Raw genomic sequence first — 24,595 nt, forward strand, 5'->3', positions numbered from 1 at the left:
TAGCGAGGCGTAAGGCGGGGGTGCTGGAGGCGCCTCTGCTGTATGGTTTACGACGAGAGGCGGAGGATGGAGCCCCCGGTGCTGCCCCGGCAGAGAACAGTAACGAGGCGGCTGAGACACTGAATGCTGTTTATTACTTCAGGTAACGAGGCTCCGCCGGGTCTAACTGACAGGAACTGAATTAACTTTTCAGAAGCTTTATTCTGCTCTCCTCTGATAGGATGGCTTGTCTTAGCGGGCGTGTCTAATTGGCTGACGAACATTCTGTTATCCACAGTCGGCTCTGATTGGCTGCCCGTTCGCGTATTTGCTGATTGGCTGAATGTTTGTTAGTACGTTTTTATTGGCTGGCGGTGCTATTTCCTGCTCTGTGATTGGTCAGCCGCTCGCAGCTGAGATTTTCGCCCTGTGACGGAATGTAGCGCTAGTTTACATTACGCGGTTTCCATTACTGTCATTTAGTCGTTATTCTGTCCAATTGTTCTCAGATCCTATCATGAGAAAATCCATGTGTGTGTGTCATGTTTTCTACTGCAACCTGGTGGTTTTCCTTCCTACACCCAGGAAGGAGTGGGGAAAATCCGCTGTGTGAACATGCCCTTTAATTGACATGCTGCAGAGTCCGATTTTTCCTACGTATTTCCGTAAAACACTGCGGATTTGCTGCATACAAATCTATAGAGGAAACTGCAGCGCTTCGGTCCCGTTTGGGGGACGTGTCCTCATGCAGTTAATCTGAGGACTCCCCCAGGCACTATTGGCCCCAGCCGCCCCATGGGTACTGTAGGCGTTTGCTCCCAGTTTTGTGACATATTACATTATTTTGCAGCCACATTGTATGAAGACTCTGACGTGTGATGGAGAAATGGCCACATCCAGCTCCCCGGATTCCTCAGTCTCCATTTCCTCGCTCCTGGCCAGCTGCAGCCTCAGGAGCAGCAATCATAGTGATGGCGTCCGACCCGCGGCCACTATACAGTACAAGGACAGGCTGTATGACTCTGCGTCCAAAGCCCTGGAGGATTATATTATGGACTATGAGGCGGCCAGCACCGGACAAATCACCGTCCGCCCGTCCACCACACTTACATCTCCGACCAAAAGAGGTAAGTCACCTAATGAGGGCAGAGGATACACTGGAGGTCAGGGGAGGTAAGTCATGTAATGAGGGAAGAGGGTACCACGGAGGTCAGAGGAGGTAAGTCGTGTAATGAGAGCAGAGGATACATCGGAGGTCAGAGGAGGTAAGTCATGTAATGAGGGAAGAGGGTACCACGGAGGTCAGAGGAGGTAAGTTATGTAATGAGAGCAGAGGATACATCGGAGGTCAGAGGAGGTAAGTCATGTAATGGGGGCAGAGAATACACCGGAGGTCAGAGGAGGTAAATCATGTAATGGGGGCAGAGGATACACCGGAGGTCAGAGGAGGTAAGTCATGTAATTGGGGCAGAGGATACACTGGAGCTCAGAGTAGGTAAGTCATGTAATGAGAGCAGAGGATACATCGGAGGTCAGAGGAGGTAAGTCATGTAATGGGGGCAGAGAATACACCGGAGGTCAGAGGAGGTAAATCATGTAATGGGGGCAGAGGATACACCGGAGGTAAGTCATGTAATGGGGGCAGAGGAAACCACGGAGGTCAGAGGAGGTAAGTCATGTAATTGGGGCAGAGGATACACTGGAGCTCAGAGTAGGTAAGTCATGTAATGAGAGCAGAGGATACACCGGAGGTCAGAGGAGGTAAGTCATGTAATGGGGGCAGAGAATACACCGGAGGTCAGAGGAGGTAAATCATGTAATGGGGGCAGAGGATACACCGGAGGTAAGTCATGTAATGGGGGCAGAGGAAACCACGGAGGTCAGAGGAGGTAAGTCATGTAATGGGGGCAGAGGATACACCAGAGGTCAGAGGAGGTAAGTCATGTAATGGGGGCAGAGAATACACTGGAGGTCAGAGGAGGTAAGCCATGTAATGAGGCTGCGGGTACACTGGAGGTTAGAGGAGGTAAGTCATGTAATGAGAGCAGAGGGTACACCGGAGGTCAGAGGAGGAAAGTCATTTAATGAGGCTGCGGGTACACTGGAGGTTAGAGGAGGTAAGTCATGTAATGAGGGTACACTGGAGGTCAGAGAAGGTAAGTTGTGTAATGAGGCTGCGGGTACACTGGAGGTTAGAGGAGGTAAGTCATGTAATGAGGGTACACTGGAGGCCATACCAGAACACATGATTTGCATAGTAAGAAAATCTTTAATTGCAGCATGAATGGCGCAATAAATTAACTTTTTTTTTTTTTTTGCAGCGCGTCCCACGGTCCGGCGCACACGGCCCCTGACCCGGAGCAGATACGTTGCCCGTGATCCCGATCTGCTCAGCCTGACCACAGACGACCTCCTGGGCTTCCCTCCTGATGGGTCTCTACCCTTCTCTCAAGCTTCAGAGCGGAAACGTAGGAAAAACCTGAAAACACAATATGGATTTTCTCCCCAAGTGACTTTACCCTTAACCCCTTCATCACTCAGAGGGACAGCCTTGTCCACCCTTGACCTCCGAGACCATAGACTCCGCTCCCAGGACCTTCAGAGGCTGAAAGAGATAACTCAACGGGATCATTCGTGGCGAGAAACGGAGAGGGAAAACGATTCGGGGCTTTACAACAACGTGACGTCCGTACTCTATAAGAGTTACCCACGCTGGTTGACCAGTCAGAAGTCTGAACTGGGGGTGTCTGGCATCACCAGTATTCCTGAAGTCGGATATCCAGTCTGGTTGAGGGACCACAGACTTCTGGATGACGTAGATAACCACTTGACTGGCGCTCTTCATAGAGATGGTCCAGGCTCTTCATTGGACCATTTACAAATCCCGCGTTATGACCTGCGAGGCTACAAAGCGGTTAATTCCAGCAGCTTCAGGGACAGTATGAAGCCTCCAGCCCGCTCTGATTTGGATATCGTGCAGCATTTACATACGCCTAGGAAAAGTAAGCATCACCCCCACTGCTCTTCCTGGCAGCGGATATTATCTCCTTCCTGGCAGGTTTTCTTAGGCAAACTTCATTGTATCGTGTTTTATTCTCTCATTATAGATCGTCCTGTGCAGAAGTCAGAACAAACAGGTGACGTCACCCGCCAAGACCTGTCACAGGAGCCCCCCTGTTATAACCAAAGCCCCCGAACTGAGGACGTCCTGGAGGTCGAGCGCTCGTGGGAAAAAGTCCCCTATTCATAGTAAGATATTGGGGCGGTTGCTGCGTCTCTGCTGTTGTGTTGCACCCTCGTGCCCCCGCCGCTAGTCCCTGGCATTGCTAGCATAAGGCACTGTGTGCACGTTGCCCAGGTTTATTACCAGGCAAACTTCCCATTTAACTGTACCCGTGTTCTCCCTCGCTGCTGGTGCCGCATGATGGTTCTGGGTCACCACCGCCGCTGTGTCAACATCCTTGGTGATGCTTGCAGATTTTTTTTTTAAGTACCATGGCAGCACTCAAATTACTCCAGCCACACACGTACCATAGCTGTCAGGTGAATGCTTGTCTGGTAGCTATCTCCTAAACCAGGCATCCTCAAACTGCGGCCCTACAGCTGTTGCAAAACTACAACTCCCAGCATGCCTGAACAGCCTACAGGTATCAGCCTACAGCAGGGCATTGTGGGAGTTGTAGTTTTACAACAGCTGGAGGGCTGCAGTTTGAGGATGCCTGTCCTAAACCTTCCCATAAAACGTGCACACTTGGCAGAGCATGCATGTTTATCTACTAGGTCATAGAGAGACAAGCTACTACCAGGCTCTTTTGGCCACCCCTAGTGTGGATGTGACTCACTTCCCCCCCCCCCCTGCCGGCTGATGTCGAGGGCGATAACCGGCAGATTGGATTTGATTGCTCAATCCTTTGAAGTCTGGCTGTAGCTTTCTCCCTCTTCTTAGTCATTGCACATGCATGCTCAGCCGGGCCGAGCAATAGTATTCAGCTATCTCTCATGTGTGGCCAGCTCAACTCTCAAACTTGCTGAAATCTGATGTGCTTAAAGAGGTTGTTCATCCCCCGGGGACCTTTTCTACATACTGTACCGGACCCGCGGTGGTCATCATAACTTGCCTGATCCCTGCCGCTGGGTTCTGATTCCATCACTGGTCCGCCTGCTCTGCAGAACCCGGGTTCCCCACGTCAACATCTGGTTTGACGTTAGGTCATGTGACTGCTGCAGCCAGTGACTGGCCATTGCAGCGATGTATCACCCCCATGCATCAAGTCACTAGGCCAGTGCATGCATGGGTCACTGCTGCAGCCAGTCATTGGCCGGATGTTGACGAGGGGGACTGCAGAGCAGGCAGGCAGGGTCTCTGATGGAAGCAGAACCTAGCAGCAGGGTTCAGTAAGTATTATTACCACCGCGGGTCCAGCAGTGCCGTGAGGTTTGTAGAATAGGGCCCCAGGAGTGAACAGGCCTTTTAATGGTGAGTTTACACGTCTGGGTCGAAACGTGATTTTTGCAGGAATTTGAACAGATCACTGCGCAAATTGCACTTTGACCACGAGGAGTTGACTGACGCAATGGCCATTTACATATCAGATTAACAGCTGTAGGGGCCCCTACAAAGCACATCCACCTCTGCAGCAATGTATGGGGATATTCAGAACTGAGCAATTGATTAATTATTGAATTCTTATTTTCAGCAAATCCCCTGTCCATGTCCTGTGTGAAGACGAGGAAAGTAAAGGGCTCAAGTCTTTTAAATCAAACCTTGTGGAAGATTTCCTTAAAGATTGTGTCCAGCAGGAGAAGGCGGTAAGTGACATGTTGGAGAGATTTTTCTCTAAGCAAAAAAATAAAATAAAAATATATCCTTTATGAAGGTCGCTGTATATTTGTAATGTATTTCTTTTAGCTTTTATTGCTCCTATGTTTTATTCTGGGCTCTGATCACATGACCATGTTCTTGCAGCTCTGCCTCCTTTCCCCAGTCGTCTCCATGACACCAAGTCCCAAGTCCTGAGATTGACTTCCTTCTGATTGGACAGGAAAAACACAGAGAGGTTAAAACCCCCACCCCCTCCTCACATCACCAGTGTTTTTCCTGTCCCATCAGGATAGGAAGCAGGAGAGGTGCACGGAGCTCGTTTGGGCTCACCTGGAGTTTTTTTTTTTTTTTTTCATCTGGGCCGAGGTCGGATCTGCAGTGCAGCTCTCCCTCCTCCGTTTGGTTAGGCCTGGGCTCGGGCACATAGGTAGTGCCCCTGCGAAGATTCCCTCTGCGGCGGTCCCGGAGGGCTTGATGCAGAGGGAAGGAGGAACACGGCGGATCGGCACTGTGATGTGTCCCTTCCGGCCGGCAGGCGGATGACGTCAGACGCCGGGGGCGGAGCTAAGCGCGCTGACGTCATCAACATGCGCCACAGGTCCTGCAGCATGAGAAGCACATGGAGGAACGCTCAGGACCTGTGTAACGGCGCCCTGCATAGCGCGGCTCACATATTTTGGTGAAGCATCTCTGAAGCGGTCGGGAGTCAAGATGAGCACCCCCCTCACGCCGGGCTCTGGAACCGAGCCTGCATCAAACCCTGGGACAGTGAGTAACCTGTTCTCAGGTACATGCCTTGTATGGTGGGTTCAGTCTGCTCATCCTTTCCTCCCTTACCATTTCAGGGAGAAAAGGATTCGGCTTCTGCAGCCAAAAAAACTAGAAAATGTGGTATTTGCTGCAAAAGATTGTCTAACACTGGATCCAAGCCCCTGTGTAAAGAATGTACTGCCAGTGTCATCAAGTCTGAGTCTTCTAGTCTAATTGAAGACATTAGAAAAGTGGTAAAAGAAGAGGTTCAGCTAGCCTTAACTACCAGAGAACCTACTCCTCCCAAAGTTCCCCCCACTCAGGACGCCCGTAGTGTTAAATCACTTATCCTGGATTCCGACTCTGAGGGGCTGGCGGTCTCAGACTCCGAATCTGTCCAAAAACACCCGGCATCTTCAGATGAAGAGGGCGAATATAAGCGCTTCCTGTTCAATCCTGAAGATATTGATGAACTTATCAGGGCCATCAGGGCCACCATTCAGATGGAGATGCCTAAAACCCCTAGGTCTACCCAGCAAGAAATTTTTGGGGGTCTAGGTGAAAGGAAGAAGGCCGTTTTTCCAGTCCCTGATAGTGTCCAAAAATTAATTAGGTCTGAATGGGAAAAACCGGATAAAGGATCCTTTATCCCAAGAGGAATTAAGAGGCGCTACCCCTTTAGCCAAGAGGACTGTACGGATTGGGAGACCATTCCCAAAGTAGACGCGCCAGTGGCCAAGGTAGCAAAACATACGGCCCTACCGTTTGAAGACTCAGCACAATTGAAAGATCCTCTAGACAGGAAAGCGGAGAGTCTCTTGCGAAAGACCTGGGAGACTACGGCGGCCCTTCTCAAACCGGGCGTTGCCTCCACATGTGTGGCCAGAACACTGAACCTTTGGCTAGACCAGCTAGAGATACATCTGGTCAATAAGACACCACGGGATCAAATTCTAGAGAGCTTGCCTCTATTAAAGATGGCAACCTCCTTTCTAGCAGACGCAGCTGCTGAATCAGTTAAACTGTCCGCCCGTACAGCTGTTCTCTCAAATACAGCGAGAAGGGCACTATGGCTTAAAGCGTGGTCAGGAGATATCACATCTAAAAATAAATTAATCGCACTCCCCTTCCACGGTCAGTACGTTTTCGGAGAAGATCTAGATAAAATCCTAGACAACGCGACAAATAAAAAAAGAGGGTTTCCAGAGGAAAGATATAAACAAAAAAGGCAGCCCTTTCGTGACCGATTTTTTCAACCCGAAAATAAAAAAGATAAAGGGAAGACTGGGAGGTGGAGCTATGCGAAGGGAGGCAGGGGGAGAAGCTTCCTCTTCAACCCAAATCGGGCCGAAGCCTCCTCATCCAACAACAAACAATGACGCCATACCAGTGGGGGGAAGACTCGGCTCCTTTCTAAGATCTTGGGAGCATGTAACAAACAGCCGGTGGATCTTAAGTATTATACAAGAGGGTTATCTGATAGATCTTCTCTCTTCCCCTCCACAGAAATATGTGATCACTACCCTTCCCCCATCTCAAACTGCGACCTTAAAAAACGACATAAAAAACCTATTAACCTTGGACGCCATAGAGCCCGTCCCGAAAAATCAGACAGGACTGGGATTCTATTCCCGCCTCTTCATTATAAAGAAACCAAACGGGAAATCCAGGGTAATTATAAATCTGAAACATCTAAACAAATACGTAAGATATCAAAAATTCAAAATGGAGACCCTGAAGTCAGCAGTGAAACTCTTAAAAAAGGATGCAGTGATGGCCACAATAGATTTAAGCGACGCCTATTATCACGTCCCAATTCACAGGTCATCAAGGGAATTCCTAAGGTTCGCAATAGAATTGGAGGGAAACATTCAGCATTTCCAGTTCAGGTGTCTCCCCTTCGGGATCTCTTCTGCCCCAAGGGTTTTTACCAAAATAATGGCGGAAGCCTTGACAACCTTGAGAGAAAAGGCAATTTGTGTGATCCCCTATCTGGACGACCTACTGGTAGTGGCGGACAACATAGAGACCATGGGAATCCATCTCGGGTTAGTCCTGGATCATCTACAGAGCCTAGGTTGGCTCATCAATTGGAAAAAATCGGATTTAATCCCATCCAAACGGAAAGTTTTTCTGGGCATTACTCTAGACACAGTCTCCCAAAGATCCTTTCTACCACCTCAAAAGATAGTAAAACTTCAGACAGCTTTGAGGAAGTTCAAGAAGGAGAAATTCTGTTCAATAAGACAGGCCATGAAGGTACTAGGGAGTCTGTCCGCTTGCATTCCAGCAGTTGCCTGGGCACAGTTCCATCTAAGACCACTCCAGAAATTCATCTTAGACAAATGGAACAGATCGCAATTAACCCTAGAGAGGAAAATATTCTTAGATGCAGAGACCAAAAAATCACTAACTTGGTGGCTCAGCAATTCGAACCTAGAAAACGGGATTTTCTGGGCACAAGATCTCCCTCTAGTCATCACAACAGATGCCAGCCTCCACGGGTGGGGAGCGGTCGTCCAGGGGAACTCCTACCAGGGAACATGGGGGAATTACGTGAGCCAGCAATCCTCAAATTTCAAGGAGCTGAGGGCAGTGTGGGAAGCACTGAAACACACAAGTCAGCTGGCAAAGGGTCGTCACGTCCTAGTCTACTCGGACAACGCTACAGCCGTGGCCTTTATCCAACACCAGGGAGGCACAAGGCATCGCCCGCTACAGAACCTGGCAAACAAAATCTTTTCCTGGGCAGAAGGCAACATTCAATCTCTTTCAGCGGTTCATTTGAAGGGAGTTTTAAACATTCAGGCCGATTACCTAAGCCGGCACAGACTAGACCCAGGGGAATGGATGTTAGCTCCAGAAGCCTTCCATTTAATCACGAAGAAATGGGGCAGGCCGACGATAGACCTGTTTGCATCCAGGAGAAATCATCAGCTAAACCAGTTCTTCTCCCTCAACCCCAGGGATCATCCTCGGGCAGTAGACGCCCTCAACCAGAGTTGGACAACAAACTTAGTCTACGCCTTCCCCCCATTTCCGCTTATCCCCAGAGTGTTACAGAAGTTCCTAAAAGAAAAGTGTACACTAATCCTGATAACCCCCTTCTGGCCCAAGAGAAGTTGGTTCTCCCTCTTGAAAGCCCTCAGCGTGGAAGCTCCTCTCCTTTTACCTCAAAGGCCGGACCTTCTAAGTCAGGGACCTATTTCTCACCCAGACCTGAAAATACTAAAGTTAACAGCCTGGATTCTGAAGAATCCAACTTATTAAACTTTGGTCTATCAAAAAAAGTAGTGAACACCTTACTCCTTAGCAGGAAACAGAGTACCAACGACAAGTACCAAAAAATATGGAAGAAATTTGCTGATTGGTCTGGGACCTCCTTCAACCAGTTTAGAGCCAACATCTCACTAATCCTGGATTTTCTTCAAGAAGGGCTAGATTTAGGTCTATCCCCCAATACCCTTAGGGTCCAGGTATCGGCTTTAGGAGCACTATATAATACCAAGCTAACGGAACATCCCTGGATATCCAGATTCCTTAAGGCGGCAGATAGGATCAGACCTACAATTAGAAACATGGTGCCACCATGGAACCTTAATACAGTACTAGGGGGTCTAACCTCCGATCCATTCGAACCTCTGGACTCTATCCACATCAGATGGCTTACCATTAAAACGATTTTTCTGGTGGCAATAACCTCAGCCAGAAGGGTCTGTGAGCTGCAGGCCTTGTCCATCCAAGAACCATTCCTTGCAATATTTGAGGACAAATTAATTTTCAAATTAGATCCGACTTTCCTCCCCAAGGTAGTCTCGACCTTCCATAGGTCTCAGGACATTGTTCTCCCCTCGTTCTGTGACGATCCGAAAAACGATCAAGAAATCACTTACCACACATTAGATGTCCGGAGAGCGGTCTTAAAGTACCTGGAAGCTACCAGCCTTTGGAGAAAAGACAAAAATCTGTTTGTCCAATTTTCAGGTCCTAACAAAGGGAAGAAAGCGGCAAAAAGTTCCATCTCCAGATGGATTAAGATGGCAATCTCCGAAGCATATAAAGCTCAGGGAAAAGACGTCCCTGCTTCCCTAAAAGCACATTCTACGAGAGGCATGGCTGCCTCCTGGGCGGAAAAAGCCTCAGCCTCCTTACAACAGATTTGCAGGGCAGCAACATGGAAAAGAGTTCATACTTTCACTAAGCACTACAGACTAGATGTAGCTGCTAATGACGACCTAAGATTTGGACGTAAGGTCCTGTCGGCAGTTGTCCCCCCCTAATTGTATCTTTGATATTGTCTCAGGACTTGGTGTCATGGAGACGACTGGGGAAAAGAGTATTACACTCACCGGTAATCCGGTTTCCTGGAAGTCTCCATGACACCACATATATCCCACCCTTTTTTTCTGCTATTAGCTATTATCCTTTCATCCTGGGGTTCTTCGTTAAAATACACTGGTGATGTGAGGAGGGGGTGGGGGTTTTAACCTCTCTGTGTTTTTCCTGTCCAATCAGAAGGAAGTCAATCTCAGGACTTGGGACTTGGTGTCATGGAGACTTCCAGGAAACCGGATTACCGGTGAGTGTAATACTCTTTTCCTGTGATGTCATGTCCATGGGCGGGGCAGTGATTGGAGAGCGTCTATGGAACTAGCTGGGTGGGAGAAGCTATAAGCTAGCTGGGTGGAGTTAGGGGCGGGGCTGGAGCTGTGGCAGAGGAAGGAGTAGTGCATCATGGGTTTGGTTGGATACAGGAACAGGAAGTGCTACATACAGGATGGAAACAAACAGAGGGATTGGTTTACATGGTGAAAACAGGTCACGTGAGACTTAGGCTGCATTCACACGTCCGTGGTGTGTTGCGGACCCATTTTGCGGACGTGTGAATGGAGCCTTAAAGGGGTTGTCCACTTTATCCTCAGGATAGATCATCAATATCAGACAGGCGGAGGGGGGGGGTTCGACTCCCAATACCCCCGCTAATCAGCTGTATGAAGAGAAGGCCATTCTCAGTGTGAGCACTGCATTCTCTTCATTATATACTTGCTCACCATCGCTACCGCAGCGGTAATTACAGCTCAGCCGTCTCATTCACATCTATGGGACGGCTCCTTCCTATGCACTTGAATAGGAAGGTGTAATTACACTGCGAGCAGGTAAACAATGAAGGGAAGGCAGCTCTTGCTTGGAGCGTAGCCTTCTCTTCAACCAGCTGGTCGGTGAGGGTGCTGGGCATCGGACCCCCATCGATCTGATATTGATGACCTATCCTGAGGATAAGTCATCAATATGAATAAAGCGGACAACCCCTTTAACCATCTTCGTTGTGCTGCAGCAGACAGGACAGTGGGGGGAGGCTACTGCTGCAGACTACACTATTGCATTACAATATTTGTTTTGCCCTTATATCTATGGGAAGTCTGCTATGTGCAAATGTCTCCTCCATAGTCAGTGACCCATTTCCCCCTCTTATGAGAGTAATCTCAGTGAGGGTTTCCTGACATGTAGGAGCATCCTGCTGCATTAAGAGCTTCGTACTGGAGCAAATGTCAGCTCTCCTCCACAGTGTCCAATAGTCCCCCTGATTGTCACATTGAATAAAAATATCAGATACTATATAGGACCAGAAATAATGCCACTCGTGGACTGCGTGTGGTATTGACGCTCCAATCCCTTGTTTAGGACCTTTTTATGAAATAGGACAGTACGGGCTGTATTACACCAACACATTATCTGACAGATTTTCTGACCAATCATTGTTTAGATGGCTATTTACACACACAGATCCTTTGTTCTACACACCAAGTAGTGGTCTGATTGGACAGATATTAGTCAGATAATCTGTTGGTGTATTACAGCCCTTAGAAACTAGAAGAATGGTCTCCCTGGAGAACCTGGTTCATTCTTGCATTATACAGACGGCCCCTTTATCTTAGTGGTCACTGTGTAATACTTCATTTCTCCTCTGGTGGCGCCGCAGGGGAATAAAACATGTGTTTGCTTGTTACAGCTGATCGCTCAGGGTCTGGTTATTTTCTCAGGACCCCACTTATTAAAAAAGGGTTTTCCAAAGCCGACATAACTTTAAAGGGAACCTGTCATCAACTTAATGCTGCCCATACTAACAGCAGTATAAGGCCTATTGCACACGACCGTATGGCTTTTTCAGTGTTTTGCGATCCGTTTTTCACGGATCCGTTGTTCCGTTTTTTGTTTCCGTTTCTGTTCTGTTTTTCCGTTCCGTTTTTCCGTATGGCATATACAGTATACAGTAATTACATAGATAAAATTGGGCTTGGCATAACATTTTCAATAGATGGTTCAGCAAAAAACGGAACGGAAACGGAAGACATACGGATGCATTTCCGTATGTGTTCCGTTTTTTTTGCGGACCCATTGACTTGAATGGAGCCACGGACTGTGATTTGCGGGCAATAATAGGACATGTTCTATGTTAAAACGGAACGGAAAAACGGAAATACGGAAACGGAATGCATACGGAGTACATTCCGTTTTTTTTGCGGAACCATTGAAATGAATGGTTCCGTATACGGACCGTATACGGAACGCAAAAAACGTCCAGTAAACGGGAAAAAAAAACGTCCATGTGCAATAGGCCTAAAGTAGAGACAGGTAACTTGATTTCAGCGGTCTGTCATTTATAAGTTAAAAGTAAGTGGTTGCCAAGAACCAACATCACAATCATTGCAGACTAGGAAAAGAGTCATGGCCACCTGAGAAGAGTCCTGGTTATTCATGAATTCCTGCTCTCCTGTCCACCTACTGATGGCTGACAGTCTTCTACCTAGTTTTCTCTCTAGGAGAGAACTGCCAATCGTCAGCAGATTTTTTTTTTTTTTTTTTTTTTTTTTGTGTGTCTCTTCTGTAAAGAATTGGAACCCAATCTTAAAGAAAACGCATGGAAGACGCATTAAATATACATATACGCTTTTGTACGATTCATTTGAGATAAACATATAAGTTTATATGTGAAATTAATTATACCTTTGATGGATGGAAAATATACATGTGATCCAGTAAAGGAATCCAGACCATGTTTTTTGGGATACAGGGCCTTACGGATAATTACCGCTCCCCCAATAGGAGAATTTCCCTATAAATAGTCACACTTATTAAAACACTGCTAACCACTGAGGAAGGAGTGTGACACTCCGAAACGCGTCTGGTTTGGTTCTAAAAGCAATGCGACAAATGCCGGACAATTAGAAGTTCAACTTTACAAATAGAAGTAACTCTAATGTGCCGGAAAGAAGTAAGACGCCGAGCGCTCCAATTTTCCAGGTCCGGAGTTCCGATCACGCAGGACACCGTGTGATAGACCACGTGAGACGCTGGCGTCTCTCACATCGCCTCGCATATCCGAACTAAGGGTCCATTCACACATCCATGTGTGTTTTGCGGATCCGCAAAACACGAACATCGGCAATGTGCGTTCCGCATTTTGCAGACCGCACATCGCCGGCACTAATAGAATAACTAATGGAATATGCCTATTCTTGTCCGCAATTGCGGACAAGAATATAGGACATGTTCTATTTTTTTTCAGGAACGGAAATGCGGACCCGGATTAGCGGGTCCGCATTTCCGGATCAGGGCCGCACCCATAGAAATGAATGGGTCCGCAATTCCTTGCGGAACGAAATTGCGGATGTGTGAATGGAGCCTTAGAGGGATAGTACACCCAGGCACCGCTCCACATACTGAAGCAGAGACAGGCACCCCAACCTAAAGGAGGGGTAATGTAAATTAAGCCGCTGGCTTACAACACTTTACTTGGTGACTTTTAATTTATTACTTTTTAAATACATTTTTAAAGGAAATATTAAGTGGCCACTTCTATTATTTTAAGTCTGACTATGAACATGATCTATTGACCAATTACTGTTGTTGTCATGGTCCAACTACGCATTACAACCATATGAAAAACTTTTTTTGCTTCCAAAATGTCTATACAAAAACATTCATGTTACAATCCCATAACCAGCCACAAGCGCATTTTCTTTGAGAGATATTGGCGGTATATGCGATTTTATATGACCATATCACAAGCATTCACCTAATTAACGGGATCCCTCATTTCTATGTAGGGGCTATATGTTACACGTTATTAACTATGTGTTACTAATTAATAGTATATGACCAATATTGTGATTATATGATCACAAACAATTAACGGGATCCCCAATTTCCACCTCATCACCACGACGGCTACAAGGAGATTGACCCCTGACCTCTGTAGGGGCAGGAACAGAGAGAGGGTTTAAATCCCCCCCTCCCACCACCAACACCAGTGTTTCCTGTCCCTACAGAGGACAGGGGCAGAGAGAGTCTCCCTGCGGGGAGATGAAGATGGTAATAATTTCCTGGCACCTACCGGTGTTCCCCCTGCCCTCCTGCGGTCGGTGTACTAATGCTGGGCAGGGGTGAGGAGGGAGGCCTCGCTCCATTATTAGATGTGAGCCTGCTCCCGGCTGCGATCTCCCGCCGACGCCGAGTCTGGGGCGTTCGCCGGGTGCGCACCAAAGCGCTTCTGGGGCGGCCGACGTCACTTCCGGTGGACGGAGGGAAGTGACGTCATCCAGGAAGCGTCTCCAGATTCAAATTTTCGGCGCCAGCAAGCGCTGAACGCCCGATCTGTGCGGTGTACCTGGAGCTGTGTTGGTCATGTCGGCTGAACCCCGCTCCCCTGGAGACCCTCCTGTGCTGCCTACAGTAAGTCCCCTGTGGGGAAGCGCTCGTTGCTCTGCTACTTGTTTTGAAAACACTGTACCAGGTTGCATACTCCTTCTCCTCCACTTCTCAGGCTTGGGGCTTTTTTCTCTCCTCGACTTTTACCTATGGCTGATAGGGATTATTTCCCCCAGGTTCCTAAGGAGGTCCAGAAAAGGATCAAGAAACAGGCCAAATGCGTGTCCTGCCTCAAACGGCTTCCGGACGAGTATCGCAAAAAGCTCTGCAAGGACTGTATCTCTAGCGTCATTGCAGAAGAACAGCCTTCCTTCCTTGAGGAACTGAGGTCCATGATTCGTAATGAAGTAAAGACCTCCTTATCCCAAATTTCCCCCCCTCCCCGGGATTCGCCTCCACCGAAAAGGCGAAGGGAACCATCTCCCTCCTTATCTGACCCGGAGGTAACAGGGGAAGATGCGTCTACATCTAGAGCCTGGGAAGACGAGGAGCTTCTCTCTGATACCGATATGGCTGAGTCAGAGAGGAAGTTTTGCTTTTCGCTAGAGGAGATGCCAGACCTTCTAAGGGCTGTCCGGGCTACGATGGGTATAGAAGACACCCCAAAAGCCCACTCAATACAAGATGAGATGTTTGGGAGACTCCGGGTTAAGAAAACCTGTGTATTTCCAATCAATGAAAATATCCGAGATATGGTTTTGGACGAATGGTCCAACCCCGAAAAACGGTTGGGGGTTTCCAAATCCTTCAAGAACCGTTTATTATTTGATTCAAATGAGGTGAAGATCTTCAATGAGACTCCCAAAGGGGACATTCAGGTCGCCAAGGTCAATAAAAAGACTGCCTTGCCCTTTGAAGATACCTCGCAATTACGTGATCCTATGGATAGGAAGGCAGATAGTCTCCTGAAAAAATCATGGGAGGCGGCCATGATTAATCTGAAAAAAAACATCGCGGCCACCTCGGTAGCCAGGTCCATGAGGATATGGCTAGACGAGTTAGGAAATCATATTAGGGATAATACCCCTAGGGAAGAGCTACTCAGGTCCCTTCCCTTATTGAAATCAGCCACAGCTTTTATGGCAGACGCCTCGGCCGAATCTGTTAGATTCGCCGCAAAGGATGCGGGGCTTTCCAACGCTGCCCGCCGCGCCTTGTGGATGAAAAGCTGGTCGGGTGACAACACTTCAAAGATGAAGCTGTGTGCTATCCCGTTTTCGGGGGAATATGTATTTGGCCCGGTCTTGGACCGTATCCTGGAAAAGGCCGCAGATAAGAAGAAGGGCTTTCCTGAGGAAAAATCTTTTAAAAGGAAATATCCCTTTCGGGCCCCCTCTAGCCAGAATAAACCCTTTAGGGATAAGGGAAAGTCAGGGCGTTGGAGCTATTACAAAGGGGGCAGGGGTAGAGGTAATCCCTCTTCTTCCCAAAATAAATCCGATAAACAATGACGCCAGCGTAGGGGGGAGATTGAGGAGATTTCTGACTCCGTGGGAGTCCATCTCCCCGAATCCTTGGGTCCGGGACATCGTAAAATCCGGCTATCGGATCGAACTTTCCTCATTTCCCCCAAACCGCTTCGTCATTACGAACCCAGGCTCCCCCAACACTCGTCTAAAAATTCTACAAGGAGTTCAGAGCCTTCTGGCTATGGACGTGATAGTACGGGTCCCCCCTTCTCAACTGGGGCAGGGCTTCTATTCAAGCCTTTTCCTAGTGGAGAAGAAAGAGGGGTCTTTCCGTACAATTATAAACTTGAAAGCCCTAAACAAGTTTATAACTTATCGAAAGTTCAGGATGGAATCCCTAAAATCCCTGATCCCCTTAATAGGGAAGAACGCCCTAATGTGCTCAGTAGATCTTCAGGATGCCTACTATCATGTCTCCAATTCATCCAGAATCCCAGAGGCTCCTAAGATTTGCTATTCAGGATCACAAGGGGATAACCAACCACTTCCAGTTTACGGCCCTCCCCTTTGGGATATCGTCTGCGCCCAGAATCTTTACGAAGCTGGTGGTCGAGATGGTAGCCTTCCTGAGACACAAAGGACTAGTGATCGTTCCATACCTGGACGACTTCCTCCTAGTCGGGAACTCAGAGGACGATCTAAAATCGGACTTACTAACCTTCCTATCTCTCATCCAAGATCTGGGATGGTTGGTGAACCAGAAAAAGTCACATCTGGTACCGTCCAGCACTATCCAGTTTCTGGGGGTCATCCTGGACTCCCGGGCTCAGCGTACCTTCCTTCCACCAGACAAAATCAAAGGCCTCCAACTGAAGATCCATCGGTTTCAGAGCAGAAGGTCTTGTCCCATAAGAGAGGCTATGAGCCTCCTGGGCCTTCTTTCATCCTGCATCCCATCCGTTCCCTGGAGCCAGTCTCACTTTCGATCACTTCAGCTATGGATCCTCAGATCTTGGGACAGGCGACAGTCCTCACTGAACCACAAGGTTCTGATTCCCACCGCGGTGAAGGTCTCCCTAAACTGGTGGAGACACTTAGCCAACCTGTCCTTGGGAGTCGCCTGGGAGAAGACCCCCTACATCCAAGTTCTCACGGACGCGAGCGAGAAAGGATGGGGTGCGAAAGTGGGAGATCACTTCTTTCAAGGCTCCTGGGTTTCGGTAACCCGCTCCCAATCTTCCAATTTCAGGGAGCTAGAAGCGGTCCGGAAAGCCCTGAAGGCGGCAGAAGCCCTCCTTGTGGGTCACCACATAAAAATACTCTCCGACAATACGACGACAGTGGCGTACCTTTCTCATCTGGGAGGCACAAGGTCAGAGAAACTGATGTCAATCTCAAGAAAAATCTTCGACTGGGCAGAGTCCCGCGTGAAGTCCATCTCCGCAATCCATCTAAAAGGGATCCTAAACGTGGAGGCAGACTATCTCAGTCGTCAGTGGATAGACCATACCGAGTGGTCCCTGAATCAGGACGTGTTCCAGACTCTCGTAGAGAAGTGGGGTGTCCCACAGGTGGACCTGTTTGCGTCCAAGAAAAACGCAAAAGTACCAACATTCTGCTCCTTGAACCCTCGGGACAACCCTTGGGCTCTGGACGCGCTGACGATTCCCTGGGACTGGGATCTCGGCTACGCATTCCCACCCTTGCCTCTGCTTCCCAGGGTAATTCAAAAGCTCAACTCAGAAAACTCGACTTTGATCCTAATAGCCCCCTATTGGCCGAAAAGGAGCTGGTTCACTTTACTAAAGAACCTATCGATAGAAGATCCATGGCCTCTTCCCTCCAGGAGGGACCTTCTTCATCAGGGGCCGATACTGCACCCAAATTCGAGTTTTCTCAAGCTATCGGCCTGGATCCTGAAGTCCAGAGGTTGAGATCTCAAGGACTTTCCGATCAAGTGATTTCAACCCTTAAAGCAAGTAGGAAGAAAGTCACCTTTTCGATATACCTAAAAATTTGGAAGCGTTTTTGTTCTTGGAGCGGCAATCCTGCCCCAAATCTGGAGCCACCCAACTTCCAGAGGATCTTAGATTTCCTCCAGCAGGGACTTGAATTGGGTCTCAGGCCTTCCACCCTGAAGGTACAGGTCTCGGCCCTAGCCTGTTTTTTTTATCTAGACCTAGCCAATCATCGCTGGATCAAAAGGTTTATGAGAGCCGCTTCCCGACTTCGTCCCTCCCTGAAAACTAGGATCCCCAATTGGGACCTCAATACGGTACTCACAGGCCTGACCCTCGCCCCGTTTGAGCCCTTGGATAGCTGTTCTATCAAACATCTCTCTCTAAAAACAGCCTTTTTAGTGGCCATCACGTCCGCAAGAAGGTTAGGCGAGATTCAGGCCCTATCCATTCAGGAGCCCTACCTCCGCATCACCGATGACCGAATTATCCTAAGATTAGATCCAGGTTTTCTACCTAAGGTAGTATCAGATTTCCACCGGAACCAGGAGATAATCCTTCCTTCCTTCTGCAGTAATCCCTCTAATGATAGAGAGGCTAGCTTCCATTCCCTGGACGTGAGACGTTCAGTACTACGTTATCTTGAGGTATCTAAAGGTTTCCGTAGATCTAACAACCTATTCATCCTCTTCTCCGGTAAGAATAAGGGCCTAAAAGCCTCCAGGTCCTCCTTAGCTCGATGGATCAGGGATTCCATTTCCTTTTCTTATGAGTCTCAGGGTCTTCCTTGCCCCACAAATTTGAGAGCCCACTCTACTCGAGCTATGTCCTCTTCCCAAGCAGAGCGAGCAGGAGCTTCCCTGGAGGATATCTGTAAAGCTGCCACTTGGTCCCACAGGTGGACCTGTTTGCGTCCAAGAAAAACGCAAAAGTACCAACATTCTGCTCCTTGAACCCTCGGGACAACCCTTGGGCTCTGGACGCGCTGACGATTCCCTGGGACTGGGATCTCGGCTACGCATTCCCACCCTTGCCTCTGCTTCCCAGGGTAATTCAAAAGCTCAACTCAGAAAACTCGACTTTGATCCTAATAGCCCCCTATTGGCCGAAAAGGAGCTGGTTCACTTTACTAAAGAACCTATCGATAGAAGATCCATGGCCTCTTCCCTCCAGGAGGGACCTTCTTCATCAGGGGCCGATACTGCACCCAAATTCGAGTTTTCTCAAGCTATCGGCCTGGATCCTGAAGTCCAGAGGTTGAGATCTCAAGGACTTTCCGATCAAGTGATTTCAACCCTTAAAGCAAGTAGGAAGAAAGTCACCTTTTCGATATACCTAAAAATTTGGAAGCGTTTTTGTTCTTGGAGCGGCAATCCTGCCCCAAATCTGGAGCCACCCAACTTCCAGAGGATCTTAGATTTCCTCCAGCAGGGACTTGAATTGGGTCTCAGGCCTTCCACCCTGAAGGTACAGGTCTCGGCCCTAGCCTGTTTTTTTTATCTAGACCTAGCCAATCATCGCTGGATCAAAAGGTTTATGAGAGCCGCTTCCCGACTTCGTCCCTCCCTGAAAACTAGGATCCCCAATTGGGACCTCAATACGGTACTCACAGGCCTGACCCTCGCCCCGTTTGAGCCCTTGGATAGCTGTTCTATCAAACATCTCTCTCTAAAAACAGCCTTTTTAGTGGCCATCACGTCCGCAAGAAGGTTAGGCGAGATTCAGGCCCTATCCATTCAGGAGCCCTACCTCCGCATCACCGATGACCGAATTATCCTAAGATTAGATCCAGGTTTTCTACCTAAGGTAGTATCAGATTTCCACCGGAACCAGGAGATAATCCTTCCTTCCTTCTGCAGTAATCCCTCTAATGATAGAGAGGCTAGCTTCCATTCCCTGGACGTGAGACGTTCAGTACTACGTTATCTTGAGGTATCTAAAGGTTTCCGTAGATCTAACAACCTATTCATCCTCTTCTCCGGTAAGAATAAGGGCCTAAAAGCCTCCAGGTCCTCCTTAGCTCGATGGATCAGGGATTCCATTTCCTTTTCTTATGAGTCTCAGGGTCTTCCTTGCCCCACAAATTTGAGAGCCCACTCTACTCGAGCTATGTCCTCTTCCCAAGCAGAGCGAGCAGGAGCTTCCCTGGAGGATATCTGTAAAGCTGCCACTTGGTCTAACATTCACACCTTCACTAAACATTATAGGTTAGACCTATCCAGTTCAGACCTGTCTTTTGGACGTAAGGTCCTTCAGGCGGTCGTCCCCCCCTAGGCGATAATTTTGTATATCTCCTTGTAGCCGTCGTGGTGATGAGGTGGAAAGCCGGAATTAGACTTACCGGTAATTCAGTTTCCACGAGATCACCACGACGGCACGTATTTTCCCTACCCCTTACTTATTTTCTATGAGGTTATGAAGTAATACCCTCTTGATTTACTATGTTTGTTCTCACCACCTTTTTTGTTTGATTGTCTCTGTAATTTTGGACACACTGGTGTTGGTGGTGGGAGGGGGGGATTTAAACCCTCTCTCTGTTCCTGCCCCTACAGAGGTCAGGGGTCAATCTCCTTGTAGCCGTCGTGGTGATCTCGTGGAAACTGAATTACCGGTAAGTCTAATTCCGGCTTTTTATGCAATTTTTATACAGGTGTTATTTGTATGCAAGTGTTATATGTTATTAACTATGTGTCACTAAATTATGTGTTATCAATTTTAAATTTCACGTCATTTAATAAATCTGTTAGCATTTTTTATACTAAAGCTTTGTAATCCATACTCTATCCAGATATTTTGAGTGCCTTTTCAAACGCTTGTTTCTACTTCAAATTTTCCTTATTGGCATTGGGTGTTGCCGTTGAAAGTGAGCACCTGATTCAAGTATTGCAGATTATGAATAACCATGACTCTTCTCAGGTAGATGTGACTCTTTTCCAGGCCTGGGCTGCGATGACTATGATGCTGGTTCTCAGCAACCACTTACTTTTAGCTCATGAGTGACACACCGCTGACATCAGCATTTCTGTCACTATTTTATGCTGCCCTCAGTGATGTCGGCATAAAGCTGATGACAGGTTCCCTTTAAAGCTTTGACTGGGAAGACTGACTCCTTTAACCTCTACTGAAGACAGTGTGCATTTTGCTTTCAATTTCCAGGCAAATGCGTTTTCCGGAGGGAATCACCACGGTCCAGTAGAGGCTCTGAAACACATGCTCTTCAATATGCAGGCGTTCCAGCAAAACTTCAAGCAGGAAACCAGCACCGAGCATCTAAAGGAGTTCCAGAAAGTGAGTGGCAGCTGATTTGGGGACGGGTTTCCTCTCCTAATGACCCCAGGAAATGATGAGGTGCTTATTAACCCCTAATGGCCAGGCTTGAAAAGGCCTTAATGATTGTACAAAAAAATTGGGGGTGTTTTTAATGCGACACCGAGGGCTTTTTTTATCTTTTTGTTTTAGCTTTTTGTGACACCAAATTAAATTATTAAAATAAGTTCCTTATTTTGTGTAGGTCTTTTTGATATATATTATGTATAGTTTTGTGTGAACAGAGCGACTATTGCAACTGTTTTACTTGGCATGGGCATTTTAGCTTTTTTTTTTCTTGTATTTTATTATTATTTATTATTTTTTTTTACTTTTTTAAAGTGTTAGTTTAGCACATAATATGTCCCCCAAGAGGCCATTGAATGACTTCTTCAAGGTGCTTTTTTTTTATTTATTGTTTAACACTCCTCCCTGTGGGGACATTCTACACAGGCAGAGCTGATTAGGGTATGCTAAGACCCTGCAGCTCTGCTATTCCCCAAAACACCAGCATAGCCGCTACCTCTATTCACTACATGGCACTCATTGAGCACTGTGCACCAAGCAGAAGCACAGACCTCTGGGTCCCCGGTAATCCTACATGTGCAGCGCTCCGGATTAAACCCAACACCAAGTGCCATACATGTACTGCACTTGGTCGTAAGGGGGTTAAAGGGGTATTCTCAGCTAGGAAATGTATGGCTTGTCGATAGGATATGCCATAAATGTGTGATAACTAAAATCCATTCCCATCTCCAAAATGGGGGCCCCAAAGTGAATGTAGAGCAAGCCATTAACTGCTATAAGACTTCCAAAATAGCCAGGCACTGGCTTGATTATTTTCGGAAGTCCCATAAATAGAGGGGTGGCCGTGGTTGCCTGGCTTGCTCTCCAATTTTTGCTATGGGACTTTAAAAAAAAAAAAAAAAACCTGAACCGGTGCTCAGCTACTTTTGGAAGTCCCATAGTGGTGGAGGAAGGGGTAGAGTGTATGCGCAGTTTGCGCTCCATTCACTTCAAAGATGAGACCTGCAGCTATCGGGCATTATTGGCATATCCCATTGATATTCCATAAATGTCTCAGATAGTCAGATAGTGGTGGTCTTATCACTAATTGGAATGAGGAAAGGGATGTTATCTTTTCTAATCGACCAAAGCAGGTTTTATGGCCCCAAGTCATTAAGTCAACCAGGATATGAACTGATTAAATTGCAGCAATTCAGTTATTTATTGATTCAGATTGTTAAACTCACATTTTTATCTCGCTAGATTTCAACAGAAGCAGAGACTGAAATCCAGAAGGCAGATCAAGAGATTTTTCCAGTCAATAAATCTTTACAAAAGTAAGTTCTGGTCACTTAGCCTTCTACTTTGTGACAGCGAGAAAGTACATTCCAGATAGACACAAAAGTGGAAAACTTTCCTCAAATTCAAAGGGGTTCTCTAGGATTTTTCAGATGACCTATCCTCACGAATGGGCATCAATATGACATTGGTGAGGGTCCGACACCCGGCACCACCACTGACCATCTCTATGAAGTGGCCGCAGCACTTACTGGAGCTCTGGTGAGCGCCACAGCGTTCTCGTAGCTTACCAAGCACAGCGCCAACCATTTGATAGTGGCTGTTCTCAGTAGACTTGAATTGGGACTGAGCTGCACCTAGGCGCCATGTGACCGATGAACGTGATGTCACATCTTCTAGCAAGAGGCCTAAGCGCTCACTGAGCACCTCAGTCTCTTCAAACAGCTGATCGGTGGGGATGCCAGGAGTCTGACCCCCCTCTGATCTGATATTGATGACTCATCCTAAGGATAGACCATCAATACAAAAATCCTGGAGAACCCCTTTAGGATCTTACGTTTTTCTGTTTTTTACTCCCTGCTTTGCAGGAGCCATCATTATTTTTATTTTTTCCCATTTACATAGACTTATGAAAGCTTGTTATTTTTGCACTTTCTAAGATCACTATTTAATATTGCGTACAATGTAGTGGGAAGCTGGAAAAAAAATATTCCATATGGGGTGGAATTGGAAAAAGAAACGCAGTTCTGCCACAGTTTTATGGGTTTGGTTTTTACAGTGTTCCCTATGCTGTAAAACTGACCTGTTCCCTTCGTTCTGTGGGTCAGTACGATTACAGTGATACCACATTTATATAGTTTTTATATATTAGGGTACTTTCACACTAGCGTTTTTCTTTTCCGGCATAGAGTTCCGTCCTAGGGGCTCTATACCAGAAAAGATCTGATGAGTTTTATCCCCATGCATTCTGAATGGAGAGTAATCCGTTCAGGATGCATCAGGGTGTCTTCAGTTAAGTCTTTTTGACTGATCAGGCAAAAGATAAAACCGTAGCATGCTACGGTTTTATCTCCGGCCAAAAAAACTGAAGACTTGCCAGATCCGGCATTTTTTTTCCATAGGAATGTATTAGTGCCGAATCCGGCATTCAAAATGCGCAGACCGAAAAAAGGTGAAATAAATAAATACCGGATCCGTTTTGCTGGATGACACCGGAAAGACTGATCTGGCATTTTAATACATTTTTCAGACTGATCAGGATCCTGATCAGTCTTACAAATGCCATCAGTTGGCATACGTTTTGCTCGATCCGCCAGGCAGTTCCAGCGACGGAACTGCTTGCCGGATCACTACAGTTTCCTACTAACTCCCAAAACATCCCAACGATTAATTGACTTCCTATGAAATTGACTGTTTGTTTGTGTGGAAACTAGATTGGGAGCCCCATTAGTAACAGGGATTGATGTGAGTGATGAGCATCTCTGTACTGCGCTGGGAATTTGGCGCTATAAAACAACAGACTACATAGCTATAATACTGTCATTGTAGTGTTGGTTTTCATCAGTTTCGCCTCTTATCAACTACTTATGATGTATCCTAATATTATAACGTAACTTTCTGACAATAGGGATCCATCTTCTGGGACCGAGGGGCCACAACCCTGGTAATGCAGAGCAGCCTCACTCTGATAGCAGATAGCTCCCGGTGCTGGTCAGAAATAAGTCAGATCCCTAGGGGTTCCAGTAATCGCACTCCTCCTGATCAGCAAGTTATGGCGTATCGTAAACTTTAGGGGAAAGTCAGATATTTCAGTTTTTTGCCTGAAAATTCACTTTAGATTCAGCTGTTTTTCTGTATTTCCCTCCAGAGCTCTGCACCATTTGTCCCGGCTCAAGGAGCTGGTAGGTGACTGTAACCTGAAGAAACAGGAAGACCACAGGACCGATGTCCTAACGTAGCTGTGGGCCCGATGAATGCTACTTTACTACTAGTATTATTGGATCTTTCATTTTTATAAATGCGTTTTATACTAAGTTTGCAGAAATACATGTTCCTCCTCTGTCTTGAGCTGCAACTGCTTGGATCATTGGAATAGGTCATCATTATCTGATCAGTGGAGGTCCCACTCCTCGGAGGCTGACCGTTCTCTGCCGTATTTCTGTGTACATAAACCCCTTCATCTTCCCGTCCCCAGTGTTCTTAAAGGGGTTGGCCCATCTCATACATTGGCAGCATATCACTAGGATATGCAACTAATGTCAGATAAGTGTGTTCCACCTCTAGGACCCGCACTTGTCTCTAGAACGGAGCCCGCAAAGTGAAGGAGAGCTTGTGGTCCATGCACGGCTGCCCTCCAT

At 47.2% G+C, this 24,595-nt stretch overlaps 2 protein-coding genes across 2 annotated transcripts; both read left to right on the forward strand.

Annotated features, from left to right (window-relative positions):
- On the forward strand, nt 1-24,595 carry C2H18orf54 (chromosome 2 C18orf54 homolog). Its single transcript, XM_040421027.1, has 8 exons — nt 1-142; nt 830-1,106; nt 2,301-2,981; nt 3,087-3,228; nt 4,677-4,788; nt 20,784-20,915; nt 22,203-22,276; nt 24,106-24,595. Exons 2-8 carry the CDS (start codon nt 839-841, stop codon nt 24,194-24,196), a joined length of 1,500 nt encoding a protein of 499 aa, XP_040276961.1. The 5' UTR covers nt 1-142; nt 830-838; the 3' UTR covers nt 24,197-24,595.
- LOC120992212 (lamina-associated polypeptide 2, isoforms alpha/zeta-like) lies at nt 5,436-8,706 on the forward strand. Its single transcript, XM_040421028.1, has 2 exons — nt 5,436-5,569; nt 5,647-8,706. The coding sequence occupies exons 1-2, from the start codon at nt 5,513-5,515 to the stop codon at nt 6,928-6,930; spliced, it is 1,341 nt and encodes a 446-aa protein (XP_040276962.1). The 5' UTR covers nt 5,436-5,512; the 3' UTR covers nt 6,931-8,706.

This window comes from Bufo bufo, chromosome 2 (assembly GCF_905171765.1).
Source record: "Bufo bufo chromosome 2, aBufBuf1.1, whole genome shotgun sequence".
Classification (NCBI taxonomy): domain Eukaryota; kingdom Metazoa; phylum Chordata; class Amphibia; order Anura; family Bufonidae; genus Bufo; species Bufo bufo.

Bases quoted from the DNA above. Each gene is read 5' to 3' on its own strand.
- C2H18orf54 (XM_040421027.1), top strand. From the start codon at position 839: ATGAAGACTCTGACGTGTGATGGAGAAATGGCCACATCCAGCTCCCCG. The intron at 1,107-2,300 runs GTAAGTCACCTA...TTTTTTTTGCAG, and splicing joins TACATCTCCGACCAAAAGAG to CGCGTCCCACGGTCCGGCGC. The intron at 4,789-20,783 runs GTAAGTGACATG...TTCAATTTCCAG, and splicing joins GTGTCCAGCAGGAGAAGGCG to GCAAATGCGTTTTCCGGAGG.
- LOC120992212 (XM_040421028.1), top strand. From the start codon at position 5,513: ATGAGCACCCCCCTCACGCCGGGCTCTGGAACCGAGCCTGCATCAAAC. The intron at 5,570-5,646 runs GTGAGTAACCTG...TTACCATTTCAG, and splicing joins CTGCATCAAACCCTGGGACA to GGAGAAAAGGATTCGGCTTC.